Source organism: Bufo bufo, chromosome 3, assembly GCF_905171765.1.
Source record: "Bufo bufo chromosome 3, aBufBuf1.1, whole genome shotgun sequence".
NCBI classification, from domain to species: domain Eukaryota; kingdom Metazoa; phylum Chordata; class Amphibia; order Anura; family Bufonidae; genus Bufo; species Bufo bufo.
The window spans coordinates 389,750,598-389,774,306 of NC_053391.1; the positions used below are offsets into that span (position 1 = coordinate 389,750,598).

At 44.0% G+C, this 23,709-nt stretch overlaps 1 protein-coding gene across 1 annotated transcript in view; it reads right to left on the bottom strand.

The window, feature by feature from the left end:
* The window catches only part of LOC120993819 (multidrug and toxin extrusion protein 2-like), a 253,523-nt gene that overhangs the window by 107,435 nt on the left and 122,379 nt on the right, over window positions 1-23,709 (bottom strand). Inside the window, exons 9-10 of the mRNA XM_040422286.1 lie at window positions 15,006-15,146; window positions 5,788-5,855 (exon numbers count right to left, since the gene is read on the bottom strand). Coding sequence (XP_040278220.1) covers window positions 5,788-5,855; window positions 15,006-15,146 — 209 coding nt within the window. The remainder of the gene's footprint in view (window positions 1-5,787; window positions 5,856-15,005; window positions 15,147-23,709) is intronic.

Genomic DNA, 23,709 nt, shown 5'->3' on the forward strand with positions numbered 1-23,709 from the left:
GTGTTACTTAGGGAGCCGTTCTGACTGTTAGATAGGTATGCAGTCTTATGTATAAGCAGACATTTTGGACATGTGCTCAGTGATATGCAAATGTTATAATACATGCTGTTTTATGCTTTCTGCTGATTCATTTCTGCAGGTTTCCTCCATGCTTCTATGCATCCTAGCTGGGTAGCTGGATTGATTACGCCTTTCTATACATACAGTCAGGTCCATAACTATTGGGACATCGACACAATTCTAAAATTTTTGGCTTTTTACACCACCACAATGGATTTGAAATGAAACTAATGAGATGTGCTTTAACTGCAGACTGTCAGCTTTAATTTGAGGGTATTTACATCCAAATCAGGTGAACGGTGTAGGAATTACAACAGTTTGCATATGTGCCTCCCACTTGTTAAAGAACCAAAAGTAATGGGACAATTGGCTTCTCAGCTGTTCCATGGCCAGGTGTGTGTGTTATTCCCTCATTATCCCAATTACAATGAGCAGATAAAAGATCCAGAGTTCATTTCAAGTGTGATATTTGCATTTGGAATCTGTTGCTGTCAACTCTCAAGATGAGATCCAAAGAGCTGTCACTATCAGTGAAGCAAGCCATCATTAGGCTGAAAAAAAAAAAAAAAAAACCCATCAGAGAGATAACCAAAACATTAGGCGTGGCCAAAACAACTGTTTGGAACATTCTTAAAAAGAAGGAACTCACCGGTGAGCTCAGCAACACCAAAAGACCCGGAAGACCACGGAAAACAACTGTGGTGGATGACCGAAGAATTCTTTCCCTGGTGAAGAAAACACCCTTCACAACAGTTGGCCAGATCAAGAACACTCTCCAGGAGGTAGGTGTATGTGTGTCAAAGTCAACAATCAAGAGAAGACTTCACCAGAGTGAATACAGAGGGTTCACCACAAGATGTAAACCATTGGTGAGCCTCAAAAACTGGAAGGCCAGATTAGAGCTTGCCAAACGACATCTAAAAAAGCCTTCACAGTTCTGGAACAACACCCTTTGGACAGATGAGACCAAGATCAACTTGTACCACAGTGATGGGAAGAGAAGAGTATGGAGAAGGAAAGGAACTGCTTATGATCCTAAGAATACCACCTCATCAGTGAAGCATGGTGGTGGTGGTGTCATGGCATGGGCATGTATGGCTGCCAATGGAACTGGTTCTCTTGTATTTATTGATGATGTGACTGCTGACAAAAGCAGCAGGATGAATTCTGAAGTGTTTCGGGCAATATTATCTGCTCATATTCAGCCAAATGCTTCAGAACTCATTGGACGGCGCTTCACAGTGCAGATGGACAATGACCCAAAGCATACTGCAAAAGCAACCAAAGAGTTTTTTAAGGGAAAGAAGTGGAATGTTATGCAATGGCCAAGTCAATCACCTGACCTGAATCCGATTGAGCATGCATTTCACTTGCTGAAGGCAAAACTAAAGGGAAAATGCCACAAGAACAAGCAGGAGCTGAAGACAGTTGCAGTAGAGGCCTGGTAGAGCATCACCAAGGATGAAACCCAACGTCTGGTGATGACTATGCATTCCAGACTTTAGGCTGTAATTGACTGCAAAGGATTTGCAACAAGTATTGTAAGTGAAAGTTTGATTTATGATTATTATTCTGTCCCATTACTTTTGGTTCCTTAACAAGTGGGAGGCACATATGCAAACTGTTGTAATTCCTACACTGTTCACCTGATTCGGATGTAAATACCCTCAAATTAAAGCTGACAGTCTGCAGTTAAAGCGCATCTTGTTCGTTTCATTTAAAATCCATTGTGATGGTGTATAGAGCCCAAAAATTGAGAATTGTGTCGATGTCCCAATATTTATGGACCTGACTGTATTTACCAAAATGTAACAAGTAAAGGTTAGGACATTTAAGCCCCATACCTCAGGCCATCCAGAAACACCCCAAGACAGGCACTTTGTATGCAAGCCCACCACCTTTTGAAGGTTGTTCACGGGATTGTCCTGGCAAAATTGGGACTGTTGCCAAGTATGTATAATATAGCTATCAAAAATTAACATGCACCCATGTCCCTACTTTGCATTCCTGGATAGGACACCCATGGCCTAATTCAAATATAGCTCTTCTACAGCTAAAATATGTAGCTGAGCTTGCAACTAACCTTCATTTCTGCTCAGGACTGCAGAGGACATTTTTACTACAGATGCAGCTTCTCTTGGCAGTGAGGGATGGAGCAATACCATATACTTACACTTCTACTCCTCCTTCCCCTTCTTTCTCTTGCCAGAGTCTTGCAGGAGGCTGCCAGCTACTGATGCCACCTTCTGGACACAATAATTTTCTCTATTCTAAGGGTGTGGCTACACAGCGATCTTGACTGAAACACTTTGCATTGCAGTACAGCCAGCTGTACAATTGTATAAGGTTGCAGTGTGACTTACAAGGTGCCATGAAGGTGAACCAACAATTGCAAAAAATCCAGCAGATGTTTTTTTTCTAATTCTGGCATAACGGCAGCTTGCCAGTCACACTGCTACCATATTAATTTCGAGGGCAGCTATGCTACACAACGACCTTTGGTTGCCCGACGGGTGTTGGATCTTGATTTAGCGGAACTGTTTGAACAGTCTGTATTTCCGTCCTCGTGCATCGTGCATACCTGCCATAAAACTATTTGGAAGAATATACAGTGCATTCAGAAAGTGTTCAGACCCTTTCACTTTTATTCAATAAAAAATGTTTATGTTGTGCCTTGTGCTACAATAATTTTTTTTAATTTTTTTTACATTAATATGCACTGTATCCTATAATGCCAAAATGAAAACAGGATAGTAGACTAGACATTTCTGTAAATTTATTAAAAAGGAAAAACTAAAATTTTGCATAGACATAAGTATTCAAACCTTTTACTATGACACTTGAAATTTAGCTCTGGGGGTCTACCATTTCTCTCGATCATCTTTGAGATGTTTCTAGACCTTGATTGGAGTCCACCCATGATAAATTCAATTAATCGGACATGATTTGGGAAGACAGAACACTGTTTACATAAGGTCCTACAGCTGACAATTCATGTCAGAGCAAAAACCAAGCCATGAGGAGGAAAGAACTGCCTGTATCTGGAGAAGGTTACAAAAATTTCTAATGCACTGAAAATTCCCAAGAGCACAGTGGTCTCAATTATTCTTAAATGGAAGAAGTTTGGAACAACCAGATTCCTTCTCAGAGAAGGAGAAGGGCCTTGGTAACAGAAGTGACCAAGAACCCAATGTTCACTCTGGCTGGACTCTAAAGATCCTGTGTGCAGATGGTAGAAACTTCCAGAACGTCAAACATCACTACACCACTACACCTATCTGGGCTTTATGGCAGAGCGGCAAGAAAAAAACCTCTTTCCTCAGTTAAAGGCCTCATGCACACGACCGTTGTTCGGGTCCGCATCCAAGCCTCAGTTTTTGCAGCTCGGGTGCGGACCCATTCACTTCAATGGGGCCGCAAAAGATGCGTGTGCTGTCCGCATCCGTTGCTCCGTTCCGTGGCCTCGGACAAGAATAGGCATTTTTATAATGGACCGCCCGTTCTGTTCCGCAAATTGCAGAAGGCACACGGGCGGCTTCCGTTTTTTGCGGATCAGCGATTTGCGGACTGCAAAAAACTGAACGGTCGTGTACATGAAGCCAAAGACACATAAAAATTCACCATGGGTTTACAAAAAATTATCTAAATGATCTCAGACTGTCAGAAACAAGATTCTCTGGTCTGATTAAACCAAAATTGAACTTTTTGAACTCAATTCTAAGTGTCATGTCTGGAGAAACCCAGGCACTGCTCATTAGCTGCCCAATACCATCCCAACCATGAAGCATGGTGGTGGCATCATGATGTCTTTTAGCGGCTGGGACAGGGAAATTTGTCAGGGTTGAGGGAAAGCTGAATGGAGCAAAGTACAAAGTTATTCTTAATAAAAACTACGTGCACATTCCCACAAGGCAATGACCCTAAGCACATAGCCAAGAAAACACATAAGTGACTTAGGGATAACTCTGTGAATGTTCTTGAGTGGTCTGGCCAGAACCCTCACTTGAACCTAATCAAACATCTCTAGAGACCTGAAAATTACTGTCCACTGAAAGGTCCCATCCAACCTTAGGACCCTTTCACACGAGCGAGTTTTCCGCGCGGGTGCAATGCGTGCAATAAACCTGCACTAAATCCAGACCCATTCATTTAATTGGGTCTGTGCACATGAGCATTGTTTTTCACAGATCATTTCTGCGTTGCATGAGAATCGTAGCATGTTCTATATTCTCTATTTTTCACGCAGCCCTGGCCCCAGAGAAGTGAATGGGGCTTCAGTGAAAAACTTATTGCATCCAGATGTAATCCAGATGCAGTCCGGGTGCAATGCGTTTTTTACTTATGGTTGCTAGGAGATGTTGATTGTAAATCTTCAGATTTTTTCACGCACGTGAAAAACGTATCAAACCTGATTGCAACCGTGCGGAGAAAACTGAAACTCTGAATGCAGTTGCAGACAAAACTGACTGAACTTGCTTGCAAAATGGTGCGAGTTTCACTGAACGCATCCTGAGCTTGAGAGGATCTGCAGAAAAGAATGGCAAAAATCCCCAATCCAGGTGTGCAAACCTTGTGGTATCATATCCAAGAAGACTTTAGGCTGTAAGGTTACTTTCACACCAGCGGCAGGACGGATCCGACAGGCTGTTCACCCTGTCGGATCCGTCCTGCTGCTATTTCGCCGTGCCGCCGGACTGCCACTCCGTCCCCATTGACTATAATGGGGATGGGGGCGGAGCTCCGGCACAGCACGGCAGTGCACGGCGAGAGGCTGCCAGACTAAAAAGTCGGACATGCAGTAATTTAAGTCCGGCGGCCTTTTGCCGTGCGCTGCCGTGCTGTGCCGGAGCTCCACCCCCATCCCCATTATAGTCAATGGGGACGGAACGGCAGTCCGGCGGCACGGCGAAATAGCGGCAGGACGGATCCGACAGAGTGAACAGCCTGTCGGATGCGTCCTGCCGCTAGTGTGAAAGTACCCTAATCGACGCTGCCAGAGGTGCTTCAACTAAGTAATGCAATATTTTAGTTTCTGGTTTTCAATGAATTAGCAAAGATTTTGAACATTCTGTTTTCATTCTCTTATTATGGGGTACCAAGTGCAGAAAAAAGGGTAAAAACGTTATTTTTTTATTTTAGCATAGGTGGCTTTGAAATGTGAAAAAAGTGAAAGCGTCTGAAGACTTTCTGAATGTATTATACCACTAGGGTATTTTTGGCTTTTAAAAAAAACTATATTTTTGTCGTAAATGCTACTTTGAGCAAAAATTCATGATTTTTTATTTTCTTTTTACACCACCCTTGCAGCTTTTGAAACGTAGACAGGAAAGTGGGCATGGTTAACAATGTTAATTAGCTTCACTTCAGTTAATTCACTGAGACTCGCAAAATCGCACCAGTAGGAGCGTGGCGTACAAATACTGTAGTAGCATTTCCCAACAAGTATAAGGTTTAAAGATGCAACAATTTTATCCAAACTTCTGCAACATTTGATAAATTTGGAGCAAAAGTACCTACGCAGAATCAAGCAAAAACTGACTTAAAAAATTGACCTCATGATAAAATCTGCTCTTTTCTTCTTTCCATGACCACAGGTTAATTCAATTATTCTGCTTACTCTGTCATGTGTTATCTTAAGATCATAAAGGGAACAATTCAAATTCTGAATTATATAATATTATGTATAACATTCATTGAGTAATGAATCTCAGATAACATGTAACTTACCATAATTGACACTACGACCAGCTCCATCATTGCAGCTTGACATCCAAGTTCTGCCACACTGATAAGTCCTAAAATGAAATATTTATGCCAACATGTTAATTCGGCATAAACAGAAACATCCTATGTAGCCAGAGGAAGACAACGGACGAAAGTTATCTAAACTGGTGCTGAGGGAAACTGGCTTAGTTGTCTATTAGCAACCAATCACATTCCACATTTCATTTTTCAGAGCTACTTTGGAAAATGAAAAGATCGATCTCATTCTCTAAATCGACCCTGCTATACAGCAGCACATACCTGTCACATCCAGGGCCTCCCAGGTGACGTCTCCTCCAATGTAGATCTTCTCTGTCATCATCTTCTCCATTTGGTCCTTACAACTTCTTTCAGCAGCGCCTCGTCTCTGCAGCTATCATCATCCTCCAACCTGGAGTCCCAACAGTGTTATCCTGTTGTTCGCTGTGCTCCCCAATACCCCCAAATACTATTCTGAAGAATAAATGAGTGTCCCTATAGTGATAGTGCTCCTCATAGTCTCACCAATAATAATTCCCTTCTAGAATGCCCTCATTAGTAACACTGCCCCCTACAGTGCCGCCAACAGTGATAAAGCTCCCCAAGAGTGCCTCCATTAGTAGAAGAGCCCCCTAGTATTAATAATACCCTCACAGAGCCCCCAGTAGAAATAGGGACCCTTATTGTTCCCCGGGTGGTAATAAAGTCCCTCGTATAGAGCCTACTCTAGAAATAAGATGCCTAATGTCCCCTGGATTTATAATACCCTTACAGTGCCCACAGTTTTTATACTGCCCCCTACTGTTATAATTCTCACCCTGAAGTGCCCCCAGTATTTATAATGCCCCCTGTAGTTATATTCCTCCCTCCAATATACAGTCCTTTGTAAATAACATCACACTATCTCTCCTGCCCCCTCTAAAATACAGTCCCATATAAATAACACTATTTCCCTCCCTCTGCCATAGAGTCCCATTTAAATAACATCACACTATCTCTCCAGCCCCCTCAAATATACAGTACCATGTAAATAACATCCCTCTCTATCTACAGCCCCCTCCAAAATACAGTCCTATGTAAATAATATCACCCCTCCACAGCAGCCTCCAACATGCAATCCCATGTAAACATCACCCCCTCAACATTCAGTCCCATGTAAATAACATCACTCCCTCCCCCAGCCGCCCTCAACATAAAGTCCCATGTTAATAATATCGCTTCCTCCCACAGTCTCCATCAACATACGGTCCCATGTAAATAACATCACTGCCTCCCCCAGCCCCCTCCGACATACAGTCCCATGTAAATAACATCACTCCCTCCCACAGCTTCCTCCAACATACAGTCCCATGTAAATAACATTACTCCCTCCCACAGCTTCCTCCAACATACATTCCCATGTAAATAACATCACTCCCTCCCACAGCCACCTCCAACATACAGTCCCATGTAAATAACATCACTCCCTCCCACAGCCACCTCCAACATACAGTCCCATGTAAATAACATCATCCCCTCCCACAGCCGCCTTCAACATACAGTCCCAAGTAAATATCACTCACTCCCCCAGCCCCCTCCAACATACAGTCCAATGTAAATAACATCACCCCCTCCAACATACAGTCCCATGTAAATAACATCATCCCCTCCCATAGCCGCCATCAACATACATTCCGATATAAATAACATCACCCCCTCCAACATACAGCCCCTGTAAATAACATCCCTCCCTTCAGCCCTAACATACAGTCTCAGTTAAATAACCACAACTCCCAGCATTTTTCTGGCTCTCCCTTCACTTACCTCCTCATGTAGCAGAAATCACCACAGCTTCTTCCCCCAGGACTTCTCATCTTCACTGCCGTCCTCTCCTGCACTGGTCACATGATGGTGACATCATCACAGGTCCTTCTCAACCACTTCCTGTTTTATTGGTCACATGGCCTGTGATGTCATCACTGGTCCTTCAGCTCTTCCACTGCATTAGATTCAATTGTATTGCCGTCCTGAGGACAGCAATACAGTTGTATCTAGCTGGCAGGCAGTACATTCAGGGCCTGGGACAAAACACCAGGTGCCAAGGCCCTGAATGTTTAACCTAGCAACACTTTTGTTGCTAGGGGCAACTAAGTCAGTTTACCTTTGCACTAGTTTTGATAAAGCTCTCCCAATAGCTTTTGCCAATAGTCTGTGGTGGCATGTTGGTATTTATGACTTGACCTAGAAGTCAGGGATAACATAAAAAGCTATTTCCAGTCTCCTGAAAATAATTAATGGCCAGTGGAAGGAATTAATATTCCCTTTAATAGTCATCTCTGAATTTTTATTTCATGTACAGTCGTGGCCAAAAGTTTTGAGAATGACACAAATGTTAGTTTTGACAAAGTTTGCTGCTAAACTGCTTTTAGATCTTTGTTTCAGTTGTTTCTGTGATGTAGTGAAATATAATTACACGCACTTCATACGTTTCAAAGGCTTTTATCAACAATTACATGACATTTATGCAAAGAGTCATTATTTGCAGTGTTGGCCCTTCTTTTTCAGGACCTCTGCAATTCGACTGGGCATGCTCTCAATCAACTTCTGGGCCAATTCCTGACTGATAGCAACCCATTCTTTCATAATCACTTCTTGGAGTTTGTCAGAATTAGTGGGTTTTTGTTTGTCCACCCGCCTCTTGAGGATTGACTACAAGTTCTCAATGGGATTAAGATCTGGGGAGTTTCCAGGCCATGGACCCAAAATGTCAACGTTTTGGTCCACGAGCCACTTAGTTATCACTTTTGCCTTATGGCACGGTGCTCCATCGTGCTGGAAAATGCATTGTTCTTCACCAAACTGTTGTTGGATTGTTGGAAGAAGTTGCTGTTGGAGGGTGTTTTGGTACCATTCTTTATTTATGGCTGTGTTTTTGGGCAAAATTGTGAGTGAGCCCACTCCCTTGGATGAGAAGCAACCCCACACATGAATGGTTTCAGGATGCTTTACTGTTGGCATGACACAGGACTGATGGTAGCGCTCACCTTTTCTTCTCCGGACAAGCCTTTTTCCAGGTGCCCCAAACAATCGGGAAGAGGCTTCATCGGAGAATATGACTTTGCCCCAGTCCTCAGCAGTCCATTCACCAAACTTTCTGCAGAAGATCAATCTGTCCCTGATGTTTTTTTTGGAGAGAAGTGGCTTCTTTGCTGCCCTTCTTGACACCAGGCCATCTTCCAAAAGTCTTCACCTCACTGTGCGTGCAGATGCGCTCACACCTGCCTGCTGCCATTCCTGAGCAAGCTCTGCATTGGTGGCACTCCGATCCCGCAGCTGAATCCTCTTTAGGAGACGATCCTGGCGCTTGCTGGACTTTCTTGGACGCCCTGAAGCCTTCTTAACAAGAATTGAACCTCTTTCCATGAAGTTCTTGATGATCCTATAAATTGTTGATTAAGGTGCAATCTTAGTAGCCACAATATCCTTGCCTGTGAAGCCATTTTTTTGCAACGCAATGATGGCTGCACGCGTTTCTTTGCAGGTCACCATGGTTAACAATGGAAGAACAATGATTTCAAGCATCACCCTCCTTTTAACATGTCAAGTCTGCCATTTTAACCCAATCAGCCTGACATAATGATCTCCAGCCTTGTGCTCGTCAACATTCTCACCTGAGTTAACAAGACGATTACTAAAATGAACTCAGCAGGTCCTTTTAGGACAGCAATGAAATGCAGTGGAAAGGTTTTTCTTTCATGGCAAAGAAGGACTATGCAATTCATCTGATCACTCTTCATAACATTCTGGAGTATATGCAAATTGCTATTATAAAAACTTAAGCAGCAACTTTTCCAATTTCCAATATTTATGTAATTCTCAAAACTTTTGGCCACGACTGTATACTGTGTAGTAGGCAGGGGTGTAACTATAGCCATAGCCATGGGGCCCAGAGGTTGGGGGTAGTCAGGTGCAAGATATAGTGCTATTATACATACCTTTAATTATTGCTACCTATGCTGCTGTTTTAATTTTTTTACACTTGTTGATGGGAGCCCCATTTTATGCAACTTCCTAACAACATATGTAAAGTACCTTAAAAATTGAAGCTCAGAATGGTAAATGTATTGTGCACGATTGACTACTAGTATGGCACTTGCCAATTCTAGTTTAGTAACTTCATGATGTGGTGCTGTGTACCCTTATCTGTACTTGGTGCTGTGTACCCTTATCTGTACTTGGTGCTGTGTAGCCTTTTCTGTACTTGGTGCTGTGTAGCCTTTTCTGTACTTGGTGCTGTGTAGCCTTTTCTGTACTTGGTGCTGTGTAGCCTTTTCTGTACTTGGTGCTGTGTAGCCTTTTCTGTACTTGGTGCTGTGTAGCCTTTTCTGTACTTGATGCTGTGTAGCCTTTTCTGTACTTGGTGCTGTGTAGCCTTTTCTGTACTTGGTGCTGTGTAGCCTTTTCTGTACTTGGTGCTGTGTAGCCTTTTCTGTACTTGGTGCTATGTAGCCTTTTCTGTACTTGGTGCTGTGTAGCCTTAACCCCTTAAGGACACAGCCTTTTTACACCTTAGGACCAGGCCATTTTTTGCAAATCTGACCAGAGTCCCTTTAAGTGCTGATAACTTTAAAACGCTTTGACTTATCCAGGCCATTCTGAGATTGTTTTTTCGTCACATATTGTACTTCATGACACTGGTAAAATGAAGTCAAAAAAATTATTTTTTTTGCACCAAACAATACCTAATTTAACAAAAATTTGGAAAAATTTGCAAATTTCAAAGTTTCAGTTTCTCTACTTCTGTAATACATAGTAATACCCCCAAAAATTGTGATGACTTTACATTCCCCATATGTCTACTTCATGTTTGAATTGTTTTGGGAATGATATTTTATTTTTGCGGGATGTTATAAGGCTTAGAAGTTTAGAAGCAAATCTTGAAATTTTTCAGAAATTTACAAAAACTCAATTTTTAGGGACCAGTTCAGGTCTCAAGTCACTTTGCGAGGCTTACATAATAGAAACCACCCAAAAATGACCCCATCTAAGAAACTACACCCCTCAAGGTATTCAAAACTGATTTTGCATACGTTGTTAACCCTTTAGGTGTTGCACAAGAGTTATTGGCAAATGGGGAGGAAATTTGAGAATTTAATTTTTTTGTCTAATTTTTCATTTTAACCCATTTTTTCCACTAACAAAGCAAGGGTTAACAGCCAAACAAGACTGTATCTTTATTGCCCTGACTCTGCCGTTTACAGAAACACCCAATATGTGGCCGTAAACTACTGTACGGCCACACAGCGGGACGTAGAGTGAAAGGTGCGCCGTTTGGTTTTTGGAAGGCTGATTTTTATGGACTGTTTTTTTTACACCATGTCACATCTGAAGCCCCCTGATGCACCCCTAGAGGAGAAACTCCCTAAAAGTGATCCCATCTAAGAAACTACACCCCTCAAGGTATTCAAAACTGATTTTACATACGTCGTTAACCCTTTAGGTGTTGCACAAGAGTTATTGGCAAATGGCGATGAAATTTGAGAATTTCATTTTTTTGCCTAATTTTCCATTTTAACCCATTTTTTCCACTAACAAAGCAAGGGTTAACAGCCAAACAAGACTGTATCTTTATTGCCCTGACTCTGCTGTTTACAGAAACACCCCATATGTGGCCGTAAACTACTGTACGGCCACACAGCGGGGTGTAGAGGGAAAGGTGCGCCGTTTGATTTTTGGAGGGCTGATTTTGCTGGACTGTTTTTTTGACACCATGTCCCATTTGAAGCCCCCCTGATGCACCCCTAGATTATAAACTCCATAAAAGTGACCCCATCTAAGAAACTACACCCCTCAAGGTATTCAAAACTGATTTTACAAACTTTGTTAACCCTTTAGGTGTTGCACAAGATTTAATGGAAAATAGAGATACAATTTCAAAATTTCACATTTTTGGCAGATTTTCCATTTTAATATTTTTTTTCCAGCTACAAAGCAAGGGTTAACAGCCAAACAAAACTCATTATTTATGGCCCTAATTCTGTAGTTTACAGAAACACCCCATATGTGGTCATAAACTGCTGTACGGGCACACGGCAGGGCGCAGAAGGAAAGGAATGCCATACGGTTTTTGGAAGGCAGATTTTGCTGGACTGTTTTTTTTACACCATGTCCCATTTGAAGCCCCCCTGATGCACCCCTAGAGTAGAAACTCCAAAAAAGTGACCCCATTTTAGAAACTATGGGATAGGTTGGCAGTTTTGTTGGTACTAGTTTAGGGTACATATGATTTTTGGTTGCTCTATATTACACTTTTTTTGCGGCAAAGTAACAAGAAATAGCTTTTTTGGCACCGTTTTTTTTTTTTGTTATTTACAACATTCATCTGACAGGTTAGATCATGTGGTAATTTTATAGAGCAGGTTGTCACGGACGCGGCGATACCTAATATGTATACAATTTTTTTTATTTATGTAAGTTTTACACAATGATTTCATTTTTAAAACAAAAAAATGTTTTAGTGTCTCCATAGTCTAAGAGCCATAGTTTTTTCAGTTTTTGGGCGATTATCTTAAGTAGGGTCTCATTTTTTGAGGGATGAGATGACGGTTTGATTGGCATCTATTTTGGGGTGCATATGACTTTTTAATTGCTTGCTATTACACTTTTTGTGATGTAATATGACAAAAAATGGCTTTTTTTACACCGTTTTTATTTTTATTTTTTTACGGTGGTCATCTGAGGGGTTAGATTATGTGATATTTTTATAGAGCTGGTCGATACGGACGCGGCGATACCTAATATGTATACTTTTTTTTATTTATGTAAGTTTTACACAATGATTTCATTTTTGAAACAAAAAAAATCATGTTTTAGTGTTTCCATAGTCTAAGAGCCATAGTTTTTTCAGTTTTTGGGCGATTATCTTGGGTAGGGTATGATTTTTGCGGGATGAGATGACTGTTTGATTGTTACAATTTTGGCGTACATGCGACTTTTTTGATCACTTTTATTACCTTTTTTGGGAAGTAAGGTGGGCAAAATTTCAATTTCATCATAGTTTTTTATTTTTTATTTTTATGGCGTTCACCGTTCGGGTAAAGTAACATGACCGTTTTATAGATCAGGTCGTTACGGATGCGGCGATACCAAACATGTGTAGGGAATTTTATTTTTTTCATTTTTAATCAGTGATAAATGTGTTTTTTGATGGCTCCGCACCTGTAGTTGAACATTGCTGCATTAGGGTCCATTCACACGTCCGCAAAATGGGTCCGCATCCGTTCCGCAATTTTGCGGAACAGGTGCGGACCCATTCATTTTCAATGAGGCCAGAATGTGCTGTCCGCATCCGCATTTGCGGATCCACACTTCCGGATCTGCACTTCCATTCCGCAAAAAAATAGAACATGTCCTATTCTTGTCCGCAATTGCGGACAAGAAAAGGCATTTTCTATGAGAGTGCCGGCGATGTGCGGTCCGCAAAATGCGGAATGCACAATGCCGGTGTCTGTGTTTTGCGGATCCGCAAAACACATACGGACGTGTGAATGGACACTTATAGTGTCAGACTGGGGCCACCAACTAAATTCATTCTAAGGGGCCACTTTACAGCTACATACAAATACTATTTATGTTCACATAGCATCAGGCAGCAGCAAGATGCTCAAGGTTATTGACTATTGGGTTCTCAGCAGCTACGTCTAGAAGGCATATCCCTAAGGAAGGAGTATACTGCCTGGCTTGCCTCTGTGTCTAGAAGTCATCCCAATTACCCAATGTGTGATAAACTTGGGCATGAGCTGGTTGAGATGTTTGCTGTCTGTCTGTATATAGTGCAGTCAATCTACTGTGCCACTTGTGCAGGAAGTGTGGGACTGGACAGGAGCCCAGCAGGGGATTCACCTGTTTCCCTGTTGGCCCGTCTGAACTTGCTGCATTAGACCACAAAAGAAAACAACTACAGTATTTTCATGAAACTAAGTGGATTTTTAATTTAAATATAATGGCTCCAGTGGGTCTGAATAATGAGGTAGAACTTTTTGGATTGTGATATGGGTTTGCAAGTCTCCTATCCCTCTTCAGCATGGATAATGAGAACAGTATGTCTATATAAGACAGCAAGAACAACAGGACCGTATCCCTGGTGAAGGATGATGCTCTATCTTCTGAAATGCATAGGATTTGTAGTCCAAACATCTGTCCATAGCCTCTAGTGAGGTCACTAGTGGTCTGAGTATGAGCGCCGGCCTTCAAACAAGGAGTTGTGCCGCTGCTTGCTTTGTCCAGCAACATACTCGCATCAAACAAAAGGAAACATGAACTTCTACTAGTGGATTGGGGATTGCAAACAATGCAGGACTTTTTTCTAACTGGATCAGAATCAGCACTAGGTGCAACCGTCATTCACTCTCAGATATTTCATTAATGATCATGCTGGTTAGTATTATATACAGATTCCTGCTGGAGTTGTAGTATACTTGGGTTTTTCTTCTGTTGGAGCTCATGTTCACTTAAGGCTGGGTTCAGACCTGAGCGTATTTGATATGCGCGTTTGTGTCGCGCGTTTTTGTCACTGGTTTTTGTCCATATTACGCGCGTTTGTGTGATTAACAGCAGTGTCCTATGGCTGCAAACGCGCGACAAAACGCCCCAAAGAAGCTCAAGAACTTTTTTGAGCGTAGGGCGTTTTTCAGCGTGTTCAAACGCGCTGTAAAACGCTCAAGTGAGAACCAGGGCCATAGGGAAGCATTGGTTTTCATGTGTTGAGCGTTTTACAGCGCGTTTGAACGCGCTGTAAAACGCTCAGGTCTGAACCCAGCCTAAGAGAAGTTGTTGTTCAACTTCAGGTAGTAGTAGCACATAGCCATTTTTGCTTTCTTTTAGGTTATTTGTTCTGTGGCTAAGCAGTACCACAGCGTTTTTTGCAGCACTACCATAGCAAGAGGCAGTAGCACCTGTGGGAGTTACATTTTTTATAGGTTATTTTCATTTTACATCCATAATGTAATGATGACCACAAGGTGAAAGCTGTGTTATGTAAAAGCCTTTTTTATTATGTTGCTGTGGCATCATAACACTTTTTACATTGCATGATTTAGGGGCGATGTATTGTATTTCTGATTCACTCCCCTAGTGGTCTACTTTGGTTCAGAGGTTGACTCCTAATATTTCAAAATAATAATGCAAAAAAAATATTGGAAGAACAGGATTAAACAGGAACTTACCTGCCAAAAACCCTCCAATTTCCAGGCTTGACCACTCAATGCATATCATTAGCATACTGGGTAAGGCCAAACTCATGTATGGCCCCCATTCCTGAAGACAATCTCTGGACCACCCTGAAAGAGTTTGCAAGTTTTCATAAAATTTTGTTCTTTACATCTAAGCATGTAAATGCAGACAAATACTATCCACACGTGCTACAATATAGATCTTGAGGCTATTTCACTCTGTAGTTGGTACTCATCAGACAGGACGCATTTCCTTGGCAAACTCAGATTCATCCATTACACATTAACCCATTAGTGACTACCCATATGCCTTTTTGCGGCAGTCACTAAGGGTCCTTCAGCTCTCGCAGGGCATTAGATTCAATTGTATTGCCGTCCATGTACACAGACCCAGCCTTAGGCCCCTTTCACACGAGCGAGTTTTCAACGCGGGTGCAATGCGTGATGTGAACACATAGCACCCGCACTAAATCCTGACCCATTCATTTCAATGGGTCTGTGTACATGAGGGTTTTTTTCATGCATCAGTTCTGCATTGCATGAAAAACACAACGGTCCAGATTTATCATTAGCTCAAGTCAGAATAATGGAGTGAAAAAGTCGCAAATTTTTGCGCAATCACTAAAACTGTGCAAAAATTTGCGACTTTTTTCTGCTCTGCACTATGCTCTGCAGTTTTCTGAAAGTGGGCGTGTTTTCTTATGTAAATGAATCTCTAGACAGATTTACTATTGCGACTATTTAAAAAGTTGCAAAAAATGCACAATTTCACTCCAGTGAGGACCATGCTTATCTTATGAGACTTTTTAATAGAACATGCGACTTTTTCGTAAAGACGTGCGACTTTTTCGTAAAGATGTGCGACTTTTGTAAAGCTGCTTACGGACTGATAAACTGCTACCGTCAAACCACATTTATTACAGTCTTAAAGGGCCGATCATAAATCTGACTTGGCTAAAAGTGACTTTAGCCATATGTGAAAGTGGAGTGAGCTGTCAGAGTAATGATATATCTGGCCCTACATGTTCTATATTCTGTGTTTTTCACGCAGCCCTGGCCCCATAGAAGTGAATGGGGCTTCAGTGAAAAACGCATTGCATCCGCACTTGCTTGCGTTTTTCACTGATAGTTGCTAGGAGATGTTGTTTGTACACCTTCAATTTTTGGCACGCGTGTGAAAAATGTATCAAAACGCATTGCACCGGCGTGGAAAAAATTCAACGCAATCGCAGACAAAACTGACTGAACTTGCTTGCAAAATGGTGCGAGTTTCACTGAACGCATCCGGAGCCAACCCGTCACGCTCGTGTGAAAGAGGCTTTATTTGTCTTCATTATGCATATCTGCCTGGATAATTCTCTTCCATCAGATGTGTCTTCAGCCTGATAGTTCCACCCATGAGTAAAATGATTTTAAAGGGTTCTCTGAAATATTAATACTGATTACCTATCCTAGCTGATCAGCTGATTCAATATATCTGTACATACATAATTCTATACATATATATGTGTGTGTGTATATATATTATATATACCACACACACACATGTATTTATATACTGCGGATGTGTGTATATATATATATATATATATATATATATATATATTTATTTATTTATTTCCTTGACGTCCTACGGCAGCACAAATACATATGGGTTTTATTCCCCTAGGTACAACCAGAAGAGACAGGTTAACAAGCTTAATAAAAAACTAAATTAATCAACCAAGAACACGTCAGGTTCAGCCATAAAACCCAGACACCAATGAAGACTCCTTGTATTTTTTCTCTTAGGTTCAGAAGAGACAGATGTAGTATCCTGGAGTCCGTTCTGCAATTTGCGGTTCCCAATTCACTGGCAACGTCCGTGCGGCGGTCGGGACGGATCGAGACCCATTCAATTTGAATGGGTCCGTGATCTATCCGCACCGCCCCAATTTGCGGTTCCCAATGCACTGGCAACGTCCGTGCGGCGGCCGGGACGGATCGAGACCCATTCAATTTGAATGGGTCTGTGATCCATCCGCACCGGTGCAGAGGCACAGACAGAAACACCACGGAAGCACTCCGTATTGCTTCTGTGGGGTTCCGTGCTTTTGTTCAAATGAATGGGTCCGCATCCGTGATGCGGAGAGCACATGGCTGATGCCCGCATATTTGCGGGCCGCAATATGGCCACGGCCGTGAAAAAAAAGGCCATGTGCGTGATGCCTGAAGGTGTACTAAGATGGCGCCTTTCCCCTGGGTGGTAATCCACCGCACATCTTTTACACAGGGCATGTCCCTTGCCACACTGCACTGTCACTAACCTCCTCCTCGATGTATGAGGTGCCATAGTTTGTGCACACGTGCCAGACTGAGAGCGGGCTTTACTCAGCAAGTGCAGGGAGGCTGGTGCATGTGTGAGATTGTGAATAAGCTCTGCCTGTATAAGGTTTAAGTTTAAAGTGTACTTAAACTGTCATTTGGCATTCCGGGCACTAGAGGCCACTGTTTTGCAGCTACAACCAGCACACTCTGGGATTTGCATATGTAAAGTAGGTGATGACTCATGCTGCTTGTGAGTGAACCAGGAAGTGTTGATCTGACATGGTGGAAGAATTGTGCTGTGAGGGACTAAATCCGATTCCATCCTCGCTTGCAGATGTCCGTCAGTGAATGGACACTCAAAGGAAGGAGAGTAGCTGTCGTCTCCTTACTAATTCCAGCTCTTTGAAAGAGAGGTTGTCCCAGGAAGACCAGTTTCAGTGTGTGGACAGAAAGCCTCATTATCAAGCAAGGCCGCACGGTTGCCGAGAGCTTGGTGGCCATCCGGGGTAAGCGGCATCCTAGGGCCCAGAACGGACGAAGGTCAGTACACCCGTTTACTCCATGCTTTACACTAGTGGTGCCTGAAAAACAGAGACTAAGCCTAGGCCTGAAACTAGATAGCTAGTTAGGGTTGTTCGGGACTGTTCTGCAGCACAGTATTGACGTTGCAGGCTGTGCTGTGTCCGCCATCGGCTAGGTCAGTCCTCTGTAGCGGCACAGCACGACTTGCAGGCTCTGCTGTGTCTGCCATTGGCTAGGCCTGTCCAGTGGGCAGGGACATTGACTGTGAGTCCGGGATATAGCGTTTTCTATGCGTATTTGTATTGTTTTGGTTAGGGATGTCCCGATACCGATACCAGTATCGGTATCGGAACCGATACCGGACATTTGCACGAGTACATGTACTCGTGCAAATGTCCCCGATACCACTGCCGATACCTGTGCGCCGCTTCTAAATGTGTCTGTGTCCGTCCGCGGCCTGCCCCTGCATCTCGCACAGCAAATACAGCTTCAGAGGCAGCAGCAGGCAGTGTAATAGGAGCCTACAGTGGAAGCTAGCCCCGCCCCTCCCCGCCCTCCAACCAATCAGAGGCAACCAGCACTGACTCACAGCACAGGGAGCGTAGTGCAGGGACTCAGAGAATCGTCTGACAGTTTATTAGTTAAAATAATCAAATGAGTCACAGACCGTGTCACCGAGTCCGTGCCAGACTTCCTGCTCTGCGGCTCCCTGTAAGTCCGTCCGGGGGGGAAGGGGGGGCATTATTAGTATAGCATGTAATGGAGCTGTGTGTGTACAGGGTGCATGTAGCAGAGCAGGAAGTCTGGTAGGGACTCGGTGACACAGTCTCTGACTCATTCGATTCTTTTAACTAATAAACTCTCAGACGATTCTCTGAGTCCCTGCAATAACTATACATTGTAATTACATCAGTCTGCTCCACTGCATTCACTGCAGCAGAGCTGTGTTTGCCAGGAGCGAGTCCCTCTAAAGGTGATAGTGTCTGTCTTCTACGGCCCTGGTCCTTCCCTTCCTGCCTGCAAGCTGCACATTGATCTCTAAAAGCAGGCATTAGGGCAAGAAGAAATATACATTACTGTATGATGGCCACAAGACTATTATACTGAGGAGGGGGGCTTCAAAAATTGTTGTCCTGACTCCTTACAGTAGCGTCTCCTTGTGGCTGCCCCCATACAGTATAATGTCTCCTTGTGGCTGCCCCCCATACAGTATAACGTCTCCTTGTGGCTGCCCCCATACAGTATAATGTCTCCTTGTGGCTGCCCCCATACAGTGTAACGTCTCCTTGTTGCCGCCCCATACAGTATAACGTCTCCTTGTGTCTGCCCCCATACCGTATAACGTCTCCTTGTGGCTGCCCCCATACAGTATAACGTCTCCTTGTGGCTGCCCCCATACAGTATAACGTCTCCTTGTGGTTGCCCCCATACAGTATAATGTCTCCTTGTGGCTGCCCCCATACAGTATAACGTCTCCTTGTGGCTGCCCCATACAGTATAATGTCCCCTTGTGGCTGCCCCCATACAGTATAATATCTCCTTGTGGCTGCCCCCATACAGTATAACGTCTCCTTGTGGCTGCCCCCATACAGTATAACGTCCCCTTGTGACTGCCACCATACAGTATAATATCTCCTTGTGGCTGCCCCATACAGTGTAACGTCCCCTTGTGGCTGCCCCCATACAGTATAATATCTCCTTGTGGCCCCCATACAGTATAATGTCTCCTTGTGGTTGCCCCCATACAGTATAATGTCTCCTTGTGGCTGCCCCCATATAGTATAATGTCTCCTTGTGGCTGCCCCATAGAGTGTAATGTCCCCTTGTGGCTGCCCCCATACAGTATAATATCTCCTTGTGGCTGCCCCCATACAGTATAACGTCTCCTTGTGGCTGCCCCCATACAGTATAACGTCCCCTTGTGACTGCCCCCATACAGTATAATATCTCCTTGTGGCTGCCCCATACAGTGTAACGTCCCCTTGTGGCTGCCCCCATACAGTATAATATCTCCTTGTGGCCCCCATACAGTATAATGTCTCCTTGTGGTTGCCCCCATACAGTATAATGTCTCCTTGTGGCTGCCCCCATATAGTATAATGTCTCCTTGTGGCTGCCTCCATACAGTATAATGTCTCCTTGTGGCTGCCCCCATACAGTATAACGCCTCCTTGTGGCTGCCCCCATACAGTATAATGTCTCCTTGTGACTGCCCCCATACAGTATAATGTCTCTTTGTGGCCCCCATACAGTATAACGTCTCCTTGTGGTTGCCCCCATACAGTATAATGTCTCCTTGTGGCTGCCCCCATACAGTATAATGTCTCCTTGTGGCTGCCCCCATACAGTATAATGTCTCCTTGTGGCTGCCCCCATACAGTATAATGTCTCCTTGTGGCTGCCCCCATAAAGTATAACGTCTCCTTGTGGCTGCCCCCATACAGTATAATGTCTCCTTGTGGCTGCCCCCATACAGTATAACGTCTCCTTGTGGCTGCCCCCATACAGTATAACGTCTCCTTGTGGCTGCCCCCATACAGTATAATATCTCCTTGTGGCCCCCATACAGTATAATGTCTCTTTGTGGCTGCCCCCATACAGTATAACGTCTCTTTGTGGCCCCCATACAGTATAATGTCTCCTTGGAATGTTATAGTTCTGTTTTTGGGCCTTTTGGTTGGTCAGTGGTCAGAAAATACATGTGTGTGTATTTTATTGTTAAAATTAGTATCGGTAATTGGTATCGGTGAGTACTTAAATAAAAGTATCGGTACTCGTACTCAGTCTTAAAAAAATGGTATCGGGACATCCCTAGTTTTGGTTATGCCTGTGTTATTACTTTTTGTCTAAGTAAAGTTTCTGTTTTTGCATATTAAGTTGGTGTCAGTGTCGCTTTCCTTGTCTGTGACTTTGCTGTATCCTGGGGAGCCCACCCCGGTACGCGGCTTACACATGCACTGTTTGTCTGTGGGGAGCCAGGACTAATGGAGCATGCATGAAAGCCCAGCGGTCAGGTGACAGGAAGTGAGGAGTAAATCTTCCTGGCAGATACAAGCTGCAGGTGCGCTCTGCCAGACCGCTCAACCCTCTGCCTGTCAGAGTTAGGCTCCATTCACACGTCCGCAAAATGGGTCCGCATCATTTCCGCAATTTTGCGGAATGGGTGCGGACCCATTCATTCTCTACGGGGACAGAATGGTTGCGGACAGCACACAGTGTGCTGTCTGCAGCCGCAATTGCGGAGCGCGGCCCCGATTTTGGGTCCGCAGCTCCGCAAAAAGATAGAGCATGTCCTATTCTTGTCCGCAGCTTGCGGACAAGAATAGGCATTTCTATGGGGGTGACGGGCTGTTGTGTTGCGGACCCGCAATTTGCGGGTCCGCAACACACCACGGATGTGTGAATGTAGCCTTAGGCTCCATTCACACGTCCGTAATAATGGGGCTGCATGGGTGCGGACCCATTCATTCTCTATGGGGACGGAATACATGCGGAGAGCACACAGTGTGCTGTCCACATCCGCATTTCCGGAGCGCACCGCTGATCTTCCGGTCCGCAGCTCCGAAAAAAAATAGAGCATGTCCTATTCTTGTCCGCAATTGCGGACAAGAATAGGCATTTCTATGAGGGTTCCGGCTGGCTGTATTGCGGATCCGCAATGCCCTACGGACGTGTGAATGGACCCTTTTATGGCTGTATTGTATGGAGAGAGAAAAACTCACCTTCTCCCTGGCTGTGACGCTATTTGTGCTACAGCCAGGGAGAAGGAGATGCTCATTGAGAAACAGGGCAGTCTCCTCCTCCCTGTACCGATGCTATTCATTCATACCAGGCGGGAAAAGTAAACAGGGGCCACAGCGGGGGAACGGTGTGCCGGACAGACAGACAGACTAGTAAGTGATATTATATCCATGAATTATGCCTTACACAACCCCCTACTTATTTCATAATATCTGGACCCATGAAAGGTCCTCTTTAAAGTGCTCACGAACCATTGCTGTTTGCAGAGTTATACCTGATTAAGGCTACTTTCACACTTGCGTTCGGAGCGCATCCGTCTGATGTTTCATCAGACGGATCCGCTCCGATAATGCAGACGTTCGCATCCGTTCAGAACGGATGCGTCTGCGTTAAAACTTAGAAAATTTTCTAAGTGTGAAAGTAGCCTGAGCGGATCCGTTCAGACTTTACATTGAAAGTCAATGGGGGACGGATCCGCTTGAAGATTGAGCCATATTGTGTCATCTTCAAGCGGATCCGTCCCCATTGACTTCCATTATAAGTCTGGACGGATCCGCTCGCCTCTGCAAGCAGCGTTCAGGTGTCCGCTCACTGAGCGGAGCGGAGGCTGAACGCTGGCAGGCGGATGCATTCTCAGTGGGACCGCCTCCACTGAGAATGCATTGGGGCCAGACGGATGCGTTCGGGACCGCTCGTGAGCCCCTTCAAACGGAGCGCACGAGCGGACACCCGAACGCTAGTGTGAAAGTAGCCTAAGGCTTAAACTTCTTCCTGGCAGCATAACTTTCCTGTTTAAAGGACTCAAGCACCATTGCTGTTTGCAGGGTTATACCTTACTGAAGGATTATCTCATAGGCGTGTGCACCCTAAAGCACAAACACACCCACCGCGTGTGTATGTATGTGTATATATATATAGCCTTTATGCCATTAGCCCCCATTATCAGCCCTTATGCCTCATTAGCCCCCATTATGCCTTATTAGCCCCCATTATACCTCTCATTAGCCCCATATGCCTCATTAGCCCCATATGCCTCATTAGCCTCCATTATGCCCCCAGCAGCCTCATTTTTTATAAAAATTAAAAACCACTTACCTCTCTGCTCTTGGACGCCGCTCCTCGCCACCCGCGATCCTCTTCCTCCTGCTGTCGGCTGTGCTCTGAACTGGCGCGCACAGCATGACGTCACAAAGCGCCTTATGGTGTGCGCAGCCCTCCACAGCCGACAGCCAAGGACCAGGAAGCGGTAAGTACATAGGGTTCACCACTTCCTCCCTCCGGTACTAATGAGCGCTTCCAAAATAGAAGCACTCATTAGTATTCCCCGGCCAGCAGGCTTGATTAGGATGTGCCCAGGCACACCCGGCACACCCCGTGTGCACACCTATGGATTATCTCCTTCCTGACAGTATTATATGTCTGCTTATAGAGCTGAAGCACCATTGCGGTTTGCAGGGTTATACCTTACTGAAGGATTATTTCCTTCCTGACAGTATTATATGTCTGCTTATAGAGCTCAAGCACCATTGCTGTTTGCAGACACCTGAAGGGTGAACTCCTTTCTTTCAGTATTTGTTGATTATGATGTTCAAGTCAACAGCTCTGTATGCTTATTTATCTTTTTCACAGCTCTATATGTGTTTATCTGCTGTTGCAGAATATGCAACATTAATTAACCCTTTTTTTCTAGGGTTTCTAGCTGCTAGAACACATACTTATGATATTTTCTCTTTCCTGTAGATCTCTTCCACTCAGGAACACAACAGGAAAAGGAGAAGTAAAACGAGGCACAGATTATGTATCAGCTGTGATCAGCCTCTACCTGATGAGCTCACATCTGAAGTTTGCCTACAGTGTCAGTCTCCTGACGACGCCTCTTCTGTCTGTTCTGCTCCAGGTTTTCTTTTTTGGTTTAAAGAAACTAAACTCTGTGTTTGAGGAAATTCAAGCTGCACATAAGGCCTCATGCACACGACCGTTGTTTTATTCCGTGTCCGTTGTTCCATTTTTCGTGATTTTCTGCGGACCCATTCACTTTCAATGGGTCAGTTGAAAACTTGGCTAATGCACCGTTTGTCATCCGCGTACGTGATCTGTGGTTCCAGTCCGTCAAAAAAATGTCCTATTA